At 38.2% G+C, this 22866-nt stretch overlaps 1 protein-coding gene across 1 annotated transcript; it reads right to left on the reverse strand.

The window, feature by feature from the left end:
- On the reverse strand, nucleotides 1-22841 carry BLZF1 (basic leucine zipper nuclear factor 1). Its single transcript, XM_045797566.2, has 7 exons — nucleotides 22424-22841; nucleotides 21311-21388; nucleotides 12805-13244; nucleotides 11075-11274; nucleotides 8812-8940; nucleotides 5909-6128; nucleotides 1-1339 (listed from the first exon to the last, which is right to left on the reverse strand). Exons 2-7 carry the CDS (start codon nucleotides 21339-21341, stop codon nucleotides 1154-1156), a joined length of 1206 nt encoding a protein of 401 aa, XP_045653522.2. The 5' UTR covers nucleotides 21342-21388; nucleotides 22424-22841; the 3' UTR covers nucleotides 1-1153.
- Nucleotides 22842-22866: the final 25 nt, after the last annotated feature.

Raw genomic sequence — 22866 nt, forward strand, 5'->3', positions numbered from 1 at the left:
TTCAAAATAAAGAACGTAGAGAAATTTATTGCCATTTCAAAGCATAACTCAGATGAATCAGACAAAAAAGATCATTAAGTTGGTATTAAAATGTTATTTGTCTTTAGAAGATTTCTTTTTTGATACGCAATTTTACACCTAATATAGTGTAATTTGGTATAAACATATTTTGGATATTTTTAAAGGCTTATAAAAGGGTGTTTTATGATGGTCCATCATAAATAAACAATAATATATATTAATATAACTTAATGATGGATTGCATTTTGAGTTTATACAATGTTCCAGAAAGAGCCTACTTTCTCCATTATATTTTATATTAAATTGGATATTCCTGTTGTGTTGCATTTGTCAAAATGAGCTCAGTAAAATCTATTTATTTTATATATGTCAAGTTGCATCCATTCAAACTATGGAATTCCCCACACAAAACCAACATGAGAATATGTTTTGCTGAAACACTTGCTAATGTGGCTATAAAATACTTTTAATTTTCCTTACATATAGCATTTAGTTTTAAAATATAAGTCCCTTCACCCACAGTATTTCCATAAGCCGCCTTTGTAGTCCAAAGTAAATCACCAAAAAGGTAACAGATGCTTTCTCCACCCATCCCACTGCCAGCTATTCTTCCTTTAGAGTAGGGGCCAGAAAAATTGTCCTGTAAAGGGCCAGATAGGATATTTTAAGTTTTGCAAGCCATACGAGCCCTGTTTTATCTATTCAGTTCTGCTGTAGTACCAAAAAAACCCCCAAAAACCCAAACCCAACAACCACAGACGACAGTAAATGAATGGGTGTAGCAGCATATGACCCTCCCTGCATTAGACTACCACAATTAAATCTGCTCATATTAAATATGGAGTAAGATATAACTTAGGGCCTAAGATAAAGGTAGATCTTTTCCTTTCAGAGTCCTTTACAAAAAGCATCATGTATGCCTGGAAAGAATCATCTACTTTCATTCTTTTCTTACCCTGAGGTATTTATTAAGAAAGGGTAATCTGTGGTCCAGTACATGAAACATTGTTGGGGATATATATTCTTTAAATAGAAAGTGACATTCTGCCATCATAAGAACTCCAGCTCCCAAATAATAACGACTCTCGGGTAAGAAGCAAGTGCCTGTAGCATGCCCCCAACATACTGAACGTTAAAGGACAATAAGTTCTCCCCGGCAGTGATTGCAGCAATTGAAAGTTATATTTTCATATCTGGTATAGGGATGAAATCGTCCAATGTTTTTCTTTGTAGCAAGTAAGGCAGTTGGTGAAGACTCAGAAAATGGAATATCGGGTGAGCTTTCTGTACAGGTAACTGGATCCAAGATGCGTAGAACCTAAGGAAAATAAGAAGTAATGTCAGATGTATGGCTTAGGGACGGTCCAAGCCCAGATAACTACCTATAAAGCCCCATAACGTCTGAATGATGAATTTGGTTAGAGAACTTATCCCTTTTCCAAAAAGCTCTAAATTTAACAATGATGTCTAGCTATTACATTACCTAGGTTACCTATTTTTCAAAAATGATGAAATTAATATTCTTTTATGGATATTGGTGAAAAACATGAAAACACAGAAAAAAATATGGTTATATGAATTCTACCTTAAGTGATGTCAATTTTTATCCTTAACCAAAAAGCACCCACCGCCTCTCCTCTATCATCTTTCATTCAACTGCCTGGAATCAGGATTCTGCATTCTTCTAAGGAAATCCTATTTCAAAGTTTTTAATCATTTACTTGTAAAATCAATAGCTTTTCATCTGTCTAGTCCTAATGTATATGCCGTGTTTTATGCTAACAATCATGTTCTTGTTTCTTGGGTTTCATGGACAATATGCTCTCCTAATTCTTCTGCTCTGACTTGTCCTGCTGTTTCCCTTACTAACACCCACAACAGGAGGAACTGTTGGGTTGAAAAAAATTCTCCAATTAAGGGCAAAGATGACATGCTTGTTCAAAGCTCCTGTTTCTTAAGTTTATATTCTCCCAGCGATATCACATGAGGAGAACGCGTTACGGTGCAAGTGAGGTAGGCGCTACGGTTGGAAAGGAGCTGTGAAAAACGGCAGGGGAAAGAACTCTGTTTTTAATGTAAGCCTATACCTTACTTACGTAAGGAGCTTTCAGATATGGTTGGAGAGGCCTGTTTCTCTCACTCTCATGTTGTCCAGCAGTGTGTTTTCCTTCTCAGTTACTACCATACCCAAAGAGCTACGGCTAATTTAAGAACGTCCTGACACTACTTAAGAGCTAGCATTCTATTTTAAGACCTCTATTTTTCAAATATATTGCTGTTTTTTCCACTGAATTTTTGGGATCTTTCTATTCTTGTAAAATTTGGTTGGGTGCTAGAGGACAAGCAAAGATGAAGGGCTTAAAGTTGCTTATAAATTTGGAAGGGAAAATAAGAAAAGTACTGAAATACTCTCTATATGCTATTACATTCCACGTCTGTAGAGAGAGAAAATACCAAAGGAGTACAGCAGAAGGAGACGGAGATATCAGTACAAATAGATTTTAGCCTGGAGGTGATGGGGAAGGATTTTAAGCAGGGTACCTTTCAGAGAAATCATGCCATACACAGTTGGAAGATAGGGGAAGGGGCAGGCATTAAAAGCAGACAAGGGAAGAACAAATGAAGGGAGTTTACCGTAGTAATCTAGCTAAGAAATGATAACCTCGAAGCAATGAACCTTGGGGCTGAAAGGCTCAAGAGACCCTAAGAAAGCAGGACTGTCAGTAATGTTAACTAAGAGAATGTGGTGGATAAAGGATTGGGAAAAGGGGGTCTGGACCAAGCCCTGGGGATACCCAACATCGGACAGTAAAACAGAATGGTCAGAGAAAAGAGAAAAGCCAGGAGAGTGTGCAGTTATGGAGGCCAAGAAAAGGGAGTGTCTCAAGAACGGAGGGGCAGTCACACCGCGTGCTACTGGTAGCACTGAGGAGGCCGGGACAGTTCCCCACAAGGGGACACAGCGGATAAAGACAACGAGCTTAGTTTTGGGTACCGATTCACTATGTAAATAGCTGAGTACCTACTATGTGTAAAGGACTACTTGCCAGACCTTGAGGAAACATAAGATACAGTCCTCACCCTTAAGGGGCTTACAGTTTGGGAGAGAGAAGGAGAATCAAAGAACTGCAATTTAACATGGCAAAGAGCTGCAACAGATAAATGTAAAACACACAATGGAAGCCTGGGGAAAGGACCATCTAAGGTTACCACTGAGATTCAGGGAGGGCTGATTCTTAAAGGTAGTGAGGTGCTGGGAGGGCGGTCTGGGCAGAAGTAAGTGCGTACAGAGGCTTGAGACACTGGCACGTCTGTGGAGTGAAAACTGGTTCACGCTGCTAGGATTTGAAGAGCTGGGGGTGGGGACACCTGGCTAATAACCTTGGGAAGAGGAGACGGAATAAAGATTTTTAAAAGCCTTTTATACAATATGAAAGAATTTGAGATTCCATAATGAGGGAGACTGGGATCTGTCTGAACAGGCGTACCAACACAAGTGGGATTGACTTTTTCCTTTTTTTTTGGACTGGCATTTTAAAAATAACTGGCAGCACAGGATGGTCTGGAGGCAGGTAAAAAGCAAGGGGTATTGGTGAGGTGGCTACTGTAATAAGGCTGGAGGGTGGGCATGTGAACTTGGAAGAGGGGATAAATTAGAAGGAACCCATAGGATTTGTAGAATCAACAGGATTATGGGGATGAAGAAAATAAAAGAAAAATGATATCTACCATTTATTAAGAAATTACTGTCTATTGGAATCTGCTACGAGCTTTATATGGATTATTTTATGAAGTCCTCAAAACATCTATATAGTGGTATAGTTCACTAAGATAGGGAGTATAGGAGGGGCGCCTGGGTGGCGCAGTCGTTAAGCGTCTGCCTTCGGCTCAGGGCGTGATCCCGGCGTTCTGGCATCGAGCCCCACATCAGGCTCTTCTGCTGGGAGCCTGCTTCTTCCTCTCCCACTCCCCCTGCTTGTGTTCCCCCTCTCTCTGGCCGTCTCTCTCTGTCAAATAAATAAATAAAATCTTAAAAAAAAAAAAAAAGGGAGTAGAGGAGAAGAAGTGGGTTCTTTTTCTTCTTTTTGAGGGGAGGGCAAATACAGATGTAAAAGCAAGGAGAAGAGAGGTGGTTCTGTTTTCAGCTGTTTGAGATGTGCCTATGGAGATGTCACACTGGATACGTCTCCTTAAACCAGAAACAAATGTCTCAGTTGAAAAAGTCCCAAGTGTAAAACTGTGGGACTAGGATAGTCCCTAGAGAATCTAGGAAGTCTGTTATGAGAGGAAAGGCTCAAGAGTGGGCCCAGGAGGATGCCTCACCCCCTGCCAAATTCTGAGAAAGAATGGCCAGAGAAGTAGGGAGGCGTTGGCAGGGTACAATGCTGCAGAAACCGAGGGAGTCTGAGAAGCATGGGGAGCAGATTCCTTCAACACTTAGAGCAGGAAAAAAGGTGATGAAGAAGAGTTCTGAGAGGGAGAATGAGAGGACCAAGAAAAAGTAAGGGGATATGGAAGAAGGAGTGCTGATACATACAATATGGTGATAAAGTATGTAAACATTCATGACCTTCATCCGAGCACGTTTTGAGAACAGGAGCTGGAAGGCTACTGGGTAAGCGACGGCAGGACCTGAGGAACGGATGGCACAGGAGTACATACAAGTGTGCACGGTTTGTCCAAGGTTCTCGCCTACAAAGGTGGTAAGGCCTTATCAGAGAACTTACGATAGAGGAAGATTTTTCTTTTTTAGATGGAAGACACCTGGGCGTGTTTTAAGCCAAAGAAGAAAGAGCCGACAGACAGAAGGGATGACGGGGGAGGCCTGCTGAGCCTGGAAGGGAGCTGTGCTTTGGAGAGGAGGGACACCTCCTCCAGTGAGAGAAATGTATATAAGGCTGGTTGCCATACAGGTGGGCTTCTGGGTATCAAGTGGGACCTTGAAGAAATTGTCTGCCTCTGCCTTCTTTTTCTATGAACTAGGAACAAAGTCATTGCTGAATGTGAGGTCACAGTTTGAGAAGTACAGAAACAAAGAAGGCAAGCAGCTGAACTGACAATGGACTGAAGTTTTCAGGGTACCTGAGAGAAGGATGATAAGGGAAAAAGACACCTAAGAACGAAATCTAGGCAAGCTATGGCAGGAAAAGAAGCCAGGAGAGTGAGCTGATGAGACGAAGAAAAAAAAATGTAGGGATGAAGGGAATAAAAATTATGTGATCACAGGGGTAATCAGAATAAAGAATTGGGGCTGGAAAAAAAGTTGAGAGCATAGATCATGGAGAGAGGTGTTGAGCTGATTTGAAAAGTGGAACAGTTCTGGTTAATGACAAGGCCTAAGACAGGGAGACACGAGTCAGATACTGAAATGTATGGAGGTGACCTTGGTTGTGCTGGTAGAACCGGGAGACCACAGTATTTGACAGCTCATCGGCATGAACCCTGAATTCATCCAGCGTTCTAGGTACCAGGGGTACACTATTTGATTCTGCAGCATTTGGCATATTCATATCTATATATGGGTATTAACAAATAAATTTCTGATGTCAGAATAATCTATTATCTACTCATGATTACTGAATTAAAAATCCTACACTAGTTTTCATATCCCAATGAACTCAAGTACAAGATCATCTATGATTCAGTAGCTAAAGACAGGCCCTTTCAAAACAACTACATTTGCTCCTTAAGGACAGAGTTAAAATGTGTCAGAAGTTAAAGCACAGAGGAGGAAATAATTTCTCCAAAATCACAACCTCATTAGCATGAGAATCAGGTTTAGATCCCATAATTCCTAAATGCGAAGTACTTTGCATTATAAAATACCACCTTTCAGTAAGAGGACAGTCTTAGAAGTTCCACAGTCCACAAAAGAGAAACATGTTACCGTTTCAGCCATTTTTTCTGCTGGGGTGCTGCAGAATTCAACCGTCGACGGAATCTTTTTATGACTGTTAGCGCCAACATTTCCCAGAAGATGAGCATTTACTGCTTTTGCCAACTTGTGATTTGTTAATGCTAGTTCTGCTGTGGTGTGAGGCTGCGCACTAGGGTAGTAAGTCTGCTCTCTTCCCCACTGCAAGGACACCAGGAGCTCCTCCAATAATCTGCACAGAACACACAGGAACACTGAATATTAGTAAGAGGATAAAACATGAAAATCAAGAAAACCAAATAAATGAGAAACATTCTTCTGAACTCACACAGTATCTTTCTCCCATATCTTTTTCTCAGAGTTCAATAAATTGGGAATTCTGGTAAAATAAGACTATAGAAAGCATTTATTTATTTATCAGGTAACTATCTGGAAGTCATTCAACAAACAGTACTTCCGGCTGAGCCACCCAGGTGCTCCAAACAGTACTTTTTTAGTTCTCATATTTTAGTACATGTAAAATATACTAGGTTACTCATCTAGTAGCAATAGGACTATTGATCTGACTTGTGTATCTATTGAGTATTTGTTTTTTCATGAGTTACATTAATGGATTTTTGAATGATAAACCAACTTACAACTCCTAGGACAAAATGTACTTGGCCATGATGTGTATATTCTTTTTATATATTGTTAGATTAGGACTTACAACCAACTTACAACTCCTAGGACAAAATGTACTTGGCCATGATGTGTATGTGTGTGTGTGTGTATATATATATATATATATATATATATATATATATATATTCTTTTTATATATTGTTAGATTAGGACTTTTGCATCTATGTTCATTGGAAATACTGGTCTGTAGTTTTCTTGTAATATCTCTGGTCTTGGTATGAAGATAATGCTGCCTCATAAAGTCAGTTGGAAATTATTCCTTTCTTCTGTTTTCTAGAAGAGTTTGTGTAAATTTGGCTTTATTTCTTTCTTAGTTGTTTGCTCGTATCCTTCAGTAAATCCATTTATGCCTGGAGTTTTCTTTACTGGAAGGTTTTTAACTAAAAATTCAATCCCTTAATAGATTAGGGCTGTTCAGGCTATTTGTCTTGTGTACTCTTTGGTAGTTTTGTGTTTTTTAAGGACTCTGTCCATTTCATTTAAGTTGTTGTATTTACTGGCACAGAGTTGTTCATAATATCCCCTTATCATCTTTTTATGTCTATAGAATCTAGGTAATATACCCCCTTCCTCATTCCTGATTCTGGTAATGTGTTTTTTTTTTTTTTTTCCTGATCATACTGCCTAGAGGTTTCTTAAATTTATCTCTTCAAAGAACCAGCATTTGGCTTTCTATGTCATTTATTTCTGCTCTCATTCATACTATTTTCTTTCATCTGCTTAATTTGCTCTTTGCGTTTCTTAAAGAGGAAGCTTATATTACCGACAGGACCTTTTTTTTCTACAATGAGCATTTAAAGCTATAAATTTCCCTCTAAATACTGCTTTAGTTGCCTCCCAAGAAATTTGATATTTTGATAAATAGTTTACCCTTGAACAACATGGGTTTGAACTATGTGGGTCCACTTAAAGGCTGATTTTTTCCGAGAAATACCGTATAGTACTGTAGATGTATTTTCTCTTCCTTATGATTCTATTTTACTTTATTTTTTCCCTTCCTTATGATTTTAGTAACAATTTATTTTCTCTAGCTTACTTTATTGTTAGAGTGCAGTATATAATATACAGAACATATAAAATATCTGTTAATCAACTATTTATATTATTGGTAAGACTTCTGGTCAAGAGTAGGCTATAAGTAGCTACATTTTTGGGGGAGTCAAAAGTTATACAAGGATTTTCAACTGCATGAGGGGGTCAGCCTCTCCAACACCTGTGTTGTTCAAGAGTCATCTGTATTATGTTTTCATTCTTATAATTTCCCCTGTGATTTCTTTGACTCTTACTGATTTGATTTGTAATAAATCAGTGATAGTCCTTGACTTATGGTGGTTCGATGAATGATTTTTTGACTAATGATGTTGTCAAAGTGATTAACATTTAATAAAAACTGTACTTTGAATTTTGAATTTTCATCTGTTTCTGGTCTAGCAATATTAGCAGTACCGTATTTCTCACGTTGCTGAGCAGTGGGAGCGAGCCATAGCTCCTAGCGAGCTCCATGATCACGAGGGCAAACATCCACTACAACAATTTTGTACCTGTACAACCATTCTGTTTTTCACTTTCAGTGCAGTGTTCAATTACTGAGATAGTCAACACTCCATGATAGAACAGGCTTGGTATTAGATGACTTTGCCCAAGTGCAGGCTAATATAAGTGTTCTGAATATGTTTAAGGTAGGCTAGGCTAAGCCATGATGTACAGGTTAGGTGTATTAAATTATTTTTTGATTTAAGATATTTTCAACTCCCGACGAGTTTATTGGGATGCAACCCCACTATAAGTCAAGGAAGATCTGTGTATAGAAGTACCAAGTACTTTTAAGGAAGAACATCTATTTGGATAGTTCTGGAGCATATGGACATGAAAATAAACTCTAACACTGTAGAACAGTCCTTAAAAAGATCTCCTTCCAAAGGAAAGATGGGTACACTTTTTGGCTTCTACCAAAAATCATACAAAACTGCTACAACTATAATCAAAAACTACTTGTAAACCCAGAGATTTCTTCTATTATAGCTATAATTAATTCTCTCTCAATTAAGAATGGAAGAAGCACCTAGTGTTATTTTTTTAGTCTTCTTCCCTCCCTGAGCATCTGTTTTAAAATGCTACTTGAAGCGTATGCTCAATAAAAGTTGTTAAATGTAGAAACACTAAAGAAGTATCACAATAACAAAACCTGCAAGAGAAAGAAGAAGAGTTCAGACTGTGAACAAATACCGTACTTCTGGGTAGCTATCATTTCCTGACGAAACTGCTCCCGTTCACTCAGGAGATCTTGGATCGCACTCTGGGCATCGCGGTTTTGACGCTGCAAACCTGCTCTGGAATTGGTTAACTCATCTGCCATCACCCTGGAAAAGACGAAAATATCACATATAAATTCTCTGACAATGACACGCTGCAAAGAAGTTAATATACTAACTTCATTTTCAAAAGCTTACAAAGAAGACTGAACACAGTCAAGTTACTTTTCCGTTTTTAAATCTTCACTAAAACGCATTTAAAATGTTTATGATCTTAGAGCTCATTGAAGGGATTTAAAAAATATTTGTTTACAAAATGACAAAGAAAAAGTTATTTAACTTTCTTATAGAGGGACTTTTGGAATGTACCTCAGTCTTACTCTAGATTGGGCAAATTTTGAAAAAATTAACATTAATTAAATGTTTTTAAATACAGGAAATTTTAGAGGAAAAACAAAAAAGAGTTGCTTTCTTATCACTTAGTTACCTTCTTGTCCTTAGAAAAATATTAAATAATACAGAAAGGCTTATATAAAAAAGGGAAACTAAGTCTTTTCTCCTGCCCAGCATCCCCATCCTTCTTTTTTAACCAATAAAATAACCAATAAAGTTTCTTACATATTTCTCTAGAAAAAAAATTATGGATATGTCAACATAAAAGTATATGTTAAAATAAATATATCCATTTTATTAACAAAAGAGGGATTATTTAATACAAAATTTTCTATGCCTTGTTTTTTTCACCTAATAATTTATCTCGGTTCTTTTTTTCATATTAGCACATACAGAGCTCTCTCTTTTTTTTTTTTAAAGATTTTATTTATTTATTTGACGGAAATAGAGACAGCCAGCGAGAGAGGGAACACAAGCAGGGGGAGTGGGAGAGGAAGAAGCAGGCTCCCAGTGGAGAAGCCTGATGTGGGGCTCGATCCCATAATGCCGGGATCACGCCCTGAGCCAAAGGCAGACGCTTAATGACTGCACCACCCAGGCGCCCCATCTCTCTCTCTCTTTTTTTTTTTTTTAAAAAAAACACCTTCATGTTTTCCTCTGATTGGACGTACCAAAATTTATATAACCAGTTCTCTATTAACAGAATTGAAGCAAAATTTTAAAGTATGCTTATTTAGCTGAAAATCTTAAAACTAAAATTAAAGTCTCAGACGATAGTGATTACTGACCAAAGATTAAATAAGTCAAAATATCTTTAAAGTTGAATTTAAGTTTTATTGCCCTCAGAATGTTACTGTCAGCACTGATAAGGATGTTGAGAAAGTTACATCGTGCAATAACCTGTATGACACATGCATGATTTGCCTCTTAACGTGTTCAGTGAGCATGAACTTTCATTCCAAGTCAATAAACAGTACATTCATTTCTCCACATCCATCCTATACAAGCATAATTAGAAAACAGTTAAGGACTTTAAAAGAGTAATTACTGGAAAGTATCACAGACATTAAGACATGAAGAAATACTGTCCTACAAATTATTCATCACAATCATTGATTCTTAACGTATAGCCTGGAAACGTGTGGTGTTGTGTAAGAAATCTCTAGATCACTGAATTTAAATCAAGAGTCACTAAACTATGTACGAAACATGTGGCTAAGCAGTGGAAATACAAAGATGGATAACACCCAGGCCCTGTTCTCCAGTCAGAGCTGGAAGGAGGGGGATAAACAGACCCCAGACACAACATACAGCAGTTTCCCACTACCAGTGTATCCATGGGCCTAGGTGAGGGCTCTGGGGGTTTCACCTCTGTTGGAGTGTAGCCTCATGCAGTATACCACACAAATAATTTTGTTTTTTGTTTGTGCATGAACAGAAAAGGGCTGGGAAGCTCTCTTATATAGCTAATACAGTTAAAAGAGCTATGAGAACAGAGCACGGAAGAGAAACAATATTTGAGTTTTCCAGATAGAAGGTGGGGAAAAATAATTTGTTTTTTTTCTGATTTTATTTATTTTATTTATAAGAGGTCTGAGTTTAATTTTGTTTCTTAAACATTGTAGTAGGAGTGATTTCTACTACAGAAGAGTAACCTAGAATTCTGGAGTGAGGGAGAAGTTGATGATATCACAGAGGAAGGACAGTCCGTACATACTTATAAATATATGAAGTACTTTGACAGTCGGAGTCAGGAATTCTCACACTACCATTTACTTTCTTGGGTTATGGTAAAAAATCTGATAGAGGAAAAGCTAGGAAATGAAATATTGTTTAAAACAGAAAATACCTGCTTGCGAGGAATTTACTCCGCCATACGTCACACTGTATTGACATACGTTCTAGCTGTTCAGAAAGTTGAGCTGTGTTTTGACCTAGGGCTTCATTTTCTAAAATAAGCTGATTTTTCTCACGGGCTAGACGTTCAAAATGATACTGAAGATCATCCCCAACAGAAGCCACTAGCAACTTTTTTAACTCTCGATTGACCTAGAAGAAAACATGACCTTTACAACCAGCTTATTAAAGTACTGTCAGTGACTTTAATGTAGCCAAACGAAAAAAGAGAAACCGTGTTTCATGTATATGGAGCTCCATTACTTAAAGTGCATACCAAAAAGCAATATTAAATATTTAAGTTTCAAAATCTATATAAACCATCTATCTCTATGTCTACATATTTATATCTACAGTCCATATGATTATAAACTGAGCCTCTTCTAGTAAGAGTCCCAACAATTATCACAACAGTTACAAACTGCTTCCAGTCAGCACATGAAGGCCAAAAATTAGAAAACGAAACCAGAAAATTTTGCCAAAAATTATGACAGAATGTTTTAGTGTTTTCAAATCTTTTTCAGCATTTAAAAATTAATTTCTTTGTGCCACAGGATTTGATTTTTTATTTTTTTCATTTTTTTTAAGGAGAGAGAAAGAGAGAGTATGAGCAGGGAGGGGCAGAGGGAGAAGGAAAGAGAGAATCTTGAGGAGGCTCCACAGCCAGGGTGGAGCCCAACGTGGGGCTCAATCCCATGGCCCTGAGATCACGACCTGCGCCCAAATCAAGAGTCCCACGCTGAACTGACTGAGCCACCCCCACACCCCTGTGCCATAGGTTTTCAAGAATTTAAGCAAAGGAAGCAATTTAGGATATCTACAAGCATGTCTTTTACTTTATCTAAAATGTGAATAATAAAAACATAAATGTTCAATAATAGGTACTGATATATGGTGCAGCAATGGAAGAACACTGTTGGTATGAAAAATGATATTGTAATAGAATATTCTGTGACATAGGAAAATATTAAAAAAGGTAAAAATGAACTCAATGTGTATAATTATTCATTTATAGCTAGATGGTATAATTATAGTTGGTACTATTTTCATTTTTTGTATTTTCTAAAATATTTACAAATAAATATGTATTATTTCTGTAATTAGAAGTTATTTAAAAATATTAAAGATATATTTGGATAAGAACCACTAACTACAGTGTCACTTATAAAGACTAACATCTAGCAAAAAGATGAAGGGTCTAAGAGAGAAACAAAAGATGAGTAAGGCAATGTTTACTAACATGTAAAGATGAAAGAAACACAACTAAGCACTATAGATCATTTTCCATTTACAATGAAGATACCAATGCTTACCCACCATTCCCTTTATCCCAAGTATTATGTACACGTAAGCAAATATACTTGGAACTTATGGAATTGTTAACTAGTCAACTTCAAAGTCTAACTTGCTCAGTCCTTGGTCCGGAATTTTATAACTATGACTTCCTTTACAGCTTATAGGTGGTCTTGTCCAAAGCACCTCACACTTCCATCTTCAACTTTAGAGGATAAGTTCCCAACATATACTAGTTCTACCAGAGAAAGAGAAATTTAAGAGGAAACTTTTTAGAGAAATGACAAGTCAAAATAAATGACATTCCAAGAGGAAATACAGTTTTCTAACACGCAGTCTTTGAAGGTCCACATGTAAAGAGCAGTGCTCATTAAAGCTATTTGTTCTTACCTCTGTCTGTACTCTGAGCTGGTTTGAAAGACCTTCCTTGTCCTGTAGTAACCTTCTTTCAGAGTTCTTGAGCTTTTCCAATATATTCTTTACCTCTGATAGTTCCTTTCTGGGTTCTACAATTCCCTCTGACTGCCCAAGGAATTCTCCTCTGTGATGTCCCAGAGACTTCACCTTTGCATTCTTGTTGGGGACATCATGGGTTATAGCAGCTTTGGGAACTAATATTCTTACGGCTTCAACTTCCACTGCTTTTTCAGTAAGAATCTTCCCGAGCTGAAGAACTCCTGGGCTTTCGCCTGGAACGGCTTTCTTCCGTGGATTCTGAAGGATGTGATGCTTTATGGGTTGGATCCCAGATGTAACTTCGACAGATTTAGGCGGCTCCTCAGTTTCCATTCCATCTCCTGCTCCTCGGACTGGGGCTGTAGTAAGGGTGACTATGAAAGAGAAAACAAAACATAAGCTATTTGCTAAAAAGAAATGCCAAGGAAAATGCCAAGACATACTTTATCCTACATTCAAAATTACTGGCACTAAAAAGAATACAAAAGATTTAAAGTTAATTTTCAAACCAATCAGGTGTCAATTTAACATGAAAGAAGTCTTAGAGGTTCGAACTTTCCTTAAGCAAATGGTTTCTCTCTTGGTAGAAAATGCAAGAGATGTGGAATCAGGGTATTTGGTTCTGACTTCTACTTCCTAGTATGACCCTGGGTAAACAAGTGAACCCTCTACAAACCTCTAATTCATATTCTGCGAAGTGGAGATAGTAACAACTGTGCTCCACGGTTGTGGTAAGAAAGGATGGAGTAAGATCGAGCACGTGGCATGCTGGCGTGTGCCTTCCTAAGGGAAGCCTCTCTCTAACCTTTCCAGGTTAGGCTGGATTCCCTGTTCATGTGCACCTGAGGACAGACTCTGCATTTCTCCTTTTTTCTATCAAAATGGTAAACGGACTTTCTTCCCCCCAGTGTAACTAGTTATACAATGTCTGTGCCTTCCTCTAGGACTAAGTTCCATGAGGGTAGGGATGAGTAATGTGCCTTGCAGCCAGCACTGTGTAGCTGGGGGAAGGGGCACAGGACGAGCATTTATCAGTGGTTATGGTGATGACCTCTGAGTAGTCTCAGGCAGCAAATATGCCGCTTGGTGCCTACTATTGACCCGACATTGTTTGAGGTAGTGGGGACTTTGATGTTCAAGAAATTACTATCGAATTTAGGAGACAGGACATACATATAAAAAGATAACATGTATTAGAGGGTAATAGATAATAAGAGTGCAATATGTGTTATAAAATTTCTACCAGAATTTTATTTCTACAGAAATGTTAACTAAGAACAATCATGGACCAATCTTTAGTGAATTCATTTCTATTATATTTTTATATTTATACTGTCTAAGGCAAAGACAGGAAACAGAATTCCTAGTTAAAAAGAAAAAAAAGCCAAAGTATGACCTTAGCCTCAATTTCTATTAGATATCAGTACTATGTTCTGATCAATTAAATATGAATTTTTAATTATTAATTAAATACTAATCATGTTTCACTGTAACCCATGAAGTCAGGAGAACAATTTGGTAAGAGCCATAATAAGGTCTTATTAAAACTAAACCTTTCTTAGGAATTTCTGAAGTACAAATCCATATTAAAAAAAGAGACCACATAACATATAAATATTCTATCAAGCAAAGACTGTTGTCACCTTGATTCCTGAACTCTTGTCCTAGAAACGGAATTCTCCAGCAAAGAACCACAGGAAATGGTAAGTTTGCCCAGGATGATGTGGGTTTTTTTTCTTTTTTTAAACACTGTGAAAAAATTACCTATAAAGATCTTTTCTAGCAAGGGAAATACCTAACAAGAAAACCTTCCTGGGATTCATTTATTAGTTTCCTATTTTTTAATGAGCTTACTTTTCTTCTTTCTCACAAACTTTGTTTTTCAGATGCAGAAACTGCAGAGCAGAACAGATTATCTTCACACAGACACACGTGTCCTCTGGTTTTTAACATTACATTATTATTATTATTTTTTTATAATGATTTTTTATTATATTATGTTAGTCACCATACAGTACATCCCCGGTTTTCGATGTAAGGCTCGATGATTCATTAGTTGTGTATAACACCCAGTGCACCATGCAATACGTGCCCTCCTCACTACCCATCACCGGCCTATCCCATTCCCCCACCCCCCTCCCCTCTGTAGCCCTCAGTTTGTTTCTCAGAGTCCATAGTCTCTCATTAACATTACATTATTAAAAGATATTAAGAAGAAAAAATTACCTATCTTCTCATCACTCTAAAATAACTTTTCATTACTACAAGTTTCTTCATTATTTTTATGTTTGTAATTATAATTAACTTTAGAAGCTTAATCTATTTTTCTATTTTGCTGTATTCTTCATATTTTTCATTTTATGACTACATTATTTCTTCAGGTTATATAACATTATTTACTTTATTATTCTGTTGTTGGATATTTATGCTTTTTCTAATTTTTCACTATAATAATGCTTCAGTGAATACTTTTATGCCTACAGATTTTTCTCAATTTCTGGATTATTTCTTTTGAATAAATTCTCAAGAATGGAATTAATGTGCCAGGTGAAGATCTGTATCGTCAAACGGCCTCATGAAACAACTCTCGCGATGTATCAGTAGATCCGTGACTTAAGTTCTTATTTAGTTTTAAACTTTTTGTATGTTCAACACAGATGATTTAATACAATAATTAAAAGTACAAATACGTGTAAAGTGTTTAGAATGGTGTTTGGCACAGTAAGCACTAACCAAATGTTAGCTTCTACTGCTATTGTAATTATTCTTTAAAAAACCCTAATAAACTTTGGATCTTGATTAAAGGGAGAAAGCTTAAGTTATGTCATCAAATATAATGCTTTTATTTTCTTACGCTCAAGTCTTCCAAAAGTACATCACTAGCCTTTAGAACTATTTTTTCATTTAACAGATTTCTGGGGGGGCAGTTTTTCCTACGTATGTAGCAGGGTACTGGGAATCTTGAGTTATGTTAGAGAGGAGGTGGAAAGCCATTTGGTGTATAATGATGCTATTTTACAAAAACATTTTCCATTAGAATACAATATTTTGTCATTTCCATATTGAATGTTAACTTGGGCCTTAGGACTAACTCCACCTTCAAAAAGACGAGCAAAGGAATTACTTCGGAAAGTGGAATAAAGAGTTTGGTATTTCAGGTCATGCCGTAGCCCGTTAGCACTTAGGAGGACATCTTCCACTGAGCTGTTTCAAGAATGAAGGCCTGCTCCCATGTTCTTAAAATCTGCTTTTAAAAAGTTCTAACTCTATCTAAAGCAAATTTAATTCTGTCACTAAGACACTGTCATTTAAGAAGTCATGCTGAATCATGAATTAACTACAGATTAATTGAAAAACCACTCAGGTCCACTGAAGCTGAAGAAATAAGAAGCAGGTGTGACACTCTGCGGTGATTAAACAGGATTTTTAGGCAAGTCACAACATTTTTGAATTGGAATTTTAGGTAATGGAGATTCAAGAACAAATCACAAAATAGTTACCGCTAAATCTAAAAGGCAAAGGAACATTAATGGGTATTTAAAAGAAATCTCTTTTCAAATGACATACATCCTAAAATGCCAGTGAAGAAATTCTATCAACTTGGTTCAGCCTCAATTTACTCTTCACTTTCTGTCAACGGTTGTACTTACTGAAGCATTTCTGAGCTCGAGAACCGTACAACACCTGCCATGGCAGCTGTAACAACTCTGCGGTAACTACGCTTCTAGCTCATGTGCACAGGCAAGGAGGCGAGTGGGCGTCGGGGCTTTCCATTTTCTCACCCGGTAACTTGCTTTTCATCATTGTTTTCCCTTATGACACACACAGAAACCTCTATTACAGATGCACTAAGCACAATCCAGGGCACATTCATGAGCAGTCACCGTCTCTCAGGTGGGAAGGCAAGATCCCTGGTTTCCGGCTCCACTATTAGGAGTGATGTGTAAGTAAAGCAAAACACCAAGCCCCGCTCCCCACTCTTGGAAGGGAACCAACAGGACGATTCTTCAATTATTCATCAACATTACTTCTACTTGTGACCAGTTATCAAAGAATGAAAGTGTATCTCAAGTTTATGGCTCGTTCTTACTGCCTTCCCCAAAGATTACTGAAATGCAGGGGAAGAACAAATAATATTCTATAACAGGAGTTGACAAACTTTTTCCATAAAGGGCCAGATAAATATTTTAGGTTCTGTGGACCATGAGGCAAAATGGAGGATATGAGATAGGTACTTATACAAAGAAGAAAAAAACCTCATTTTCAAAGATGAAACTCAAACTATAATAAGAAATGAGTAAAGTTTTCTTTTTCTTTGTAATATAGGTGTAATAATGAGCAGCATAGAATTCTTTTTAATTTGGGATAACCCCTGGCTTAAGTGGGATTCAAAGTTAGTGTTCCCCATCATCAAATGGATTTGAGGCTGAGGGCCATAGCTTGCCAACCCTGGCTCTAGGGCACTGAGGCAAAAAGAATAGGATTGTATAGACTGTCATTAAAGAAACAGTTGTCCTTTTTTCATAAAAGTGTAAATCTAAGAAGACAGATACTCTAAGTCCATAGGATGGTGCAGTAGGAAGAACATATGACTCTGGGTCAAAATACCCTAGGTCCCTATTTGCTACACATTGTGTGACTCTGGGCAGACCACTTACCCCTGCTCTCCTCTCATCCCTCAGTGCTTTCAGAATAATGCAAATATCAGAGTGTTTGAGAATAATTTGTTTTTCTCACAGACTGGACTGTTGGGAGCTCCACAGGGCAGGGTCTGCCTCCCAATCTTTGTATTGTGAGCTTAATGAGATGGTGCTTGGCACAGAAAAGATGAGTAAGTGCTTTCTGAAGTCCGTCGATGTTAATACGCTACTGAGAAGACTTCATTTTAACATCCACTAACTCATTCAAAAACTGCTTACCTTTTTTCCCCTCTATACCCAAGCATTAATTCCTAACTCAGTTATAGTCGGACGAACTTTTCAGAATATATGCAGATTCAGCTATCAAACAGTTAAACAATTTAGGAATTGTCACTCAGTAATTTTAAATCTTTATTTATTTATTTATTTATTTATTTACTTACTTACTTACTTACTTACTTACTTACTTATTTATTTGAGATAGTAAGAGAGAGAGAGAGAGCACAAGCCACGGGGCAGAGGGAGAGGGAGAAGCAGGCTCCCCATGGAGCAGGGAGTCCGATGCGGGGCTCGATCCCAGGACCCTGAGATCATGACCTGAGCTGAAGGCAGACACTTAACTGACTGAGCCACCCAGGCGCCTCAAAATCAATATTCCTTTAAATGTCATCAATATCATTTAATCAGGTTTAGTTACTATTAAATTAGAAAAATGTTATGGACAGTGGACTTAAGAGTAGGCCCCCGTTCACTGACATGGAATCTAAACAGTCAGTTTGTCACAGGCTCCATGAATAAAGAGCTCCCTGGTCAAGAAAGTGGGGGCGAGGCTGAGCCTTACATCTCTCTGCCCTTCACAGTGCACATTAGTACGCTAAAGGCTCTGGGAGGGCCTGTAGAATAGTCCCTTCTTTAATCCAGAATTTCCCAAATTTACCTGCCCAGGGATTTCTTCTTCACCTAATACCTGTTATTGCACAGAATGAGTGTTAAAGTTAGGCTATTTTATGGAATTCTAAATATTTAAAAGTCTCAGAGTTTCCTTCTTGGTTTACTTTCACTGAACAGTCTGACTTTAATACCTGTAATTTTAATCTTGCTCTCAAGAAAGTTTTGGATTCAAATTCCAATTTTTGAGTTGTTTCTCTTTATTGCATGTCTCCCATTCAAAGGAAGCCCTAGCAGCAACTGTGTATCCCTCTCATGAGGTCAGTTTTGCTCAAGTGTCCACTGAGAGGAAGTTCTGTTGCTATAAAGCAATGTTGCTTTTCTTGTGAGGCAGTTATAGGAAAGGCAGGCAACGACAAATGTCAGTCGTGATAAGTGTACCTATTTTTAGGCCATGCAATACAAGGAACTTTTGTTCATAACGACGGTTAACATTATATTAAGTAGGAAGAGGAGTAACGGCTGAACTATGTACCTTACTGTAACATTAAGATCAAATGAAATAATGTATGTGAAAGTGCTTTATAACTCTAATCCTCATTACAAACAGGTAATAACAAATAAAAAACAATTTCCTTTCACAGAGGCCTTGCAATAACTAACTTGTAATCACTAATGATAATATTGTATTTAGGTTTTGTTTTTTGCCCAGCACCATGATCATGACGTTCACCTTAGTTACCATTTAATTGCTCTATTTCTCATTAATCCCCAGTTTATTACTTTCATTACGCTCTCTGGTTTGCTTATTTGAATACTATAAAAGCTTTCTGGTGACTCTGAAATGCTGTTCACGCCTGAATAAATTAAATTAAATATTTATTGGCATGATCTTCTTTTCCTTGCTTCCTAAACAGATTTAAATCCACCCCCCCCCCATTTTAAAAGATTTTATTCATTTGAGAGCAAGCGAGTGAGCTCAAGCAGGGGGAGAGGGGCAGACAGAGGGAGAAGTAGACACTCCCCTAAGTAGGGAGCCCACGCAGGGCTCCATCTGCTCCATCCCAGGACCCTGGGATCGTGACCCTAGCTGAAGGCAGACGCTTAATGGACTAAGCCACCCAGGTGCCCCAATTTAAATGCCTTTTAAAAAGTTTGCTGTTGGAGGTATATTTGCTGCAAAGCTAGCTTCTGGAAAGTAGTTTCCCATCTCTCACTGATAGCCCCAACCTCTGGAACTCAGTCCGCCCAAGTCAGGAGGCCCTCACTTTAGGACATGCTAATACCGTTACCAATGCCTATATGAACATGGTCAGTAGGCTATAAGGGTCTGAATCACAAGTGAAGAGATTTGGGCTATAGATAGATTTGGAAGTTATTCTTACAGATCATTACTGAAGCCCTGAGAGCAGAAGAGTAAGAGGGCTGAAACATGTTAATTTTTAAAAGATAAACCAGAAGAAGAGGAGGATGAAAAAGAAACAGAGAAAATGTTGCTAGAGCAGTGGTGTCCAGTAGAACTTTCTGCAGTGATGGAAATGTTTTATAGCTGCATTTTCTAATGCAATAGCTACTCAGCCACATGTGGCTAATGAGTACTTGAAATGTGGCTGCGGTGACTGAGGAACTGAATTTTTAATTCTTAAAAATATTCACTTAAACTGAAATAGCTATATGTGGCTACTGCATTGGACAGTGAAGGGATGAAAACAAGAGCGGTATCATGGAAATCAAGGAAATAGAGTATTTCAAAAGGTGGGAATGATCCATATATGAAATGTTAGAGAAAGGACAAGCAAAGCAGGATTAAAAAGTAAGTACTGTAGTTAGCAAGTGTTATGAGCTGAATTGTGTTCCCCCTCCACAAATATTCATACGTTAAAGTTCTAACCATCCATACCGCAGAATGTGACTTTATTTGGAAACAGGGTCATTACAGATGTAATTAGTTAGGATGAGATTATACTGGAGTAGGGTGGGCCCCTAATTCAATAGATTGATGTCCTTATAAAAAAGGAAGAATTTGGACACAGAGACACAAACACAGGAAGAATGCCATGTAAACATAAAGGCAGAGATCAGGGTGATGCATCTACATGCCAAGGAATACCAAAAACTGGGGTGCCTGGATGGCTTGGTCAAACATCTGCCGTAGGCTCACAGCATGATCCTGGAGTCCCAGGATCAGGATCCTGCCCCATGTCAGGCTCCCTGCTCAGTTGGGAGTCTGCTTCTCCCTCTCCCTCTGCTCCGCACCCTCTCCCCCACTGCCATGCTCACGTGCTCTGTGTCTCTCTTGAATAAATAAATAAATAAAATCTTAAAAAAAGAAAAAAGAAAAAAAAACAGGAATACCAAAAACTGCCAGGAAACCACCAGAAACTAGGAGAGAGGGCTAGAACAGATCCTTCCCTAGTGCTTTCAGAAGGAACATGGCCCTGCCAGCACCTTGATATTGGACTTCTAGCCTCCAGAACGGTGAGGCAATAAATTTCAGTTGTTTAAGCTACTCGGTTTGTGGTGGTTTGTTATAGCAAGCCCAAGCAAAACAACACCAAAAAGAAGTCTTTTAGACCTCCTAGTTGCTTAAATCTTTAAAAAATATATCTAATTGTTTATTGAAACAGTATCTATTCTAGTGGATAGAAAACATAGCTGCGAAACTTTGCTTTTATACTAAATGTTTAACAGTAATTTAATAGTAGTAATGAATACTATCCAATGATGTTAATATTCCGGTGTATATGTGCGTGCTGTAATGTAAACACTGCATTACAAAACAAGCATGAAGAAATCTGAAACACAAATGGTTCCCAAGAGCTCTATGAGTTACTTGGCTCAAACATGCCTTCATCCTACGGTCATAATTTGCATGTTTTAAAAACAATTATCATGAAAAGAAGAACACTTACCTTTGGTTTCTAAACTTTCAAGAGTCGTCATTTTTTTTTAATCAATGAAAATGACCCTCAAAACTTCTACAGAAAAACCTAAAAATGGATAAAAGGAAAGAATTAAAACAATACCATATAAAGACATTCACTAAGTCCCTGTAACTCAGATGTTATATTCTATTTGTTTTTGCATTTAGTACACAAGCATTTCAAAATGCAATTTCACAGGTGATACTGTTATGCCTAACAAATTTCTCAAAAAATTACTGGTTGTTTACTTTCAAATTTGTTTCACTGTTTCACCAAGTACACTCTATCAGATATGTGTCCTGAATTTTGGTTGAGAAACTGTAGAGAAGTTACCTTAGGGGCTTTTATATCACTGATAAGACAACAGGAATTTAAAAGGAACTAAAGTAATTACTTTCTTAGGGGACATTAGTGATACTAATGTTTGATACGAATTTGCTCACTATATGTGTCAGAGAGGAGCTTCCGTTTATATGTTTAAACATATGACAAAAATACTCATGGTTACTTAATTTGCACTTTCTTGGGAATAAAAATTAAAATGGCATAACATATGCTTTCAGAAATGTATGCATGGCCTTGCAGTAAAGACTAAGATTCGCTGTCTTATGAGTGTTCTCTTATGAGAACACGGGAAGGTGGTGCTAGTGCAGTGATACGAACATGAAGAATTGTACATTAGATGACAACTGGTTTCACCATAAAGGGGACTCGATCGAACTCGGCACAGGGTCTTCCATGACTACCCTCCTTCTACTCTGAAAACAGGTATCCAGAGACCCTGTCGCAAGAGCAGAGAGCCCTGCCACGGCGCTCGGACTCTGTGCAGCGCACGGCACACGCACAGCGAGGGTCTCCCGCAAGTACCCATCCCAGGCAGGGGAGGGTGTGGAGTGGGTAACAGCGTGGAAACGACAAGCCTGTCAACCTCTGCCGTCCCAGGGAGCCGAACCCGAAGTTCCGTCCGTGTCTGAACAAGCTATCCCAGAACAAAAGGCAACCTTCCCGTAAATCCAAAGCGTCTCAACGCCAAACTCCAACCCAGACCTCCGTCCCTTTCCAACACCCTCCTCGGTTACACAAGCCGGTTCTTGGACTTACCGCCCAGGCTCCTCACTCTTCGGATTTCAGGGGGCTTCACGTTACAGACTGTTGGGCTCCGCGTCCCGGGGTTAACTTCGCCCACTCCTCTTCATGACCGAGCCGACCCGCCCAGGCCTTCCTGACATCCAGCTGCTCGCTCACTATTAATCACATCCTGTTCTCAGGGTTTCGTTTCCGGAATAATTTTCCCAAAGAGAAAGGTAAATACACTTTGTGGTGTCTTAAAACTCGAGGAACACAGCACGTACGGTATAAGGCTTCGTTAAGTGAAAAAGGGTAGATGTCAACTTAAAAATAAAACATAGACTATTTGGCGCTCTAGCCGCCTATGCACTTAACTTCCGGGTCACCTATCAACCAAACCTAAGTGATGATGCTGGAAAGAGGTAGGGAGTGTTCTGCCGCCCCAAGAGTCGCCATGGAGGGGCGGGTCTGTACGC

Source organism: Ursus americanus, chromosome 2 (genome assembly GCF_024610735.1).
Source record: "Ursus americanus isolate L20-20 chromosome 2, mUrsAme1.1.p, whole genome shotgun sequence".
In the NCBI taxonomy this organism is placed as follows: domain Eukaryota; kingdom Metazoa; phylum Chordata; class Mammalia; order Carnivora; family Ursidae; genus Ursus; species Ursus americanus.

Coding starts and splice junctions, on each gene's coding strand:
- BLZF1 (XM_045797566.2), bottom strand. CDS start 21,341: ATGACGACTCTTGAAAGTTTAGAAACCAAAG. Junction 11,275..12,804: donor AGCTCAGAGTACAGACAGAG/GTAAGAACAAAT, acceptor GTTTTCTTCTAG/GTCAATCGAGAGTTAAAAAA. Junction 8,941..11,074: donor AGTAAATTCCTCGCAAGCAG/GTATTTTCTGTT, acceptor CGTCTTTTCCAG/GGTGATGGCAGATGAGTTAA.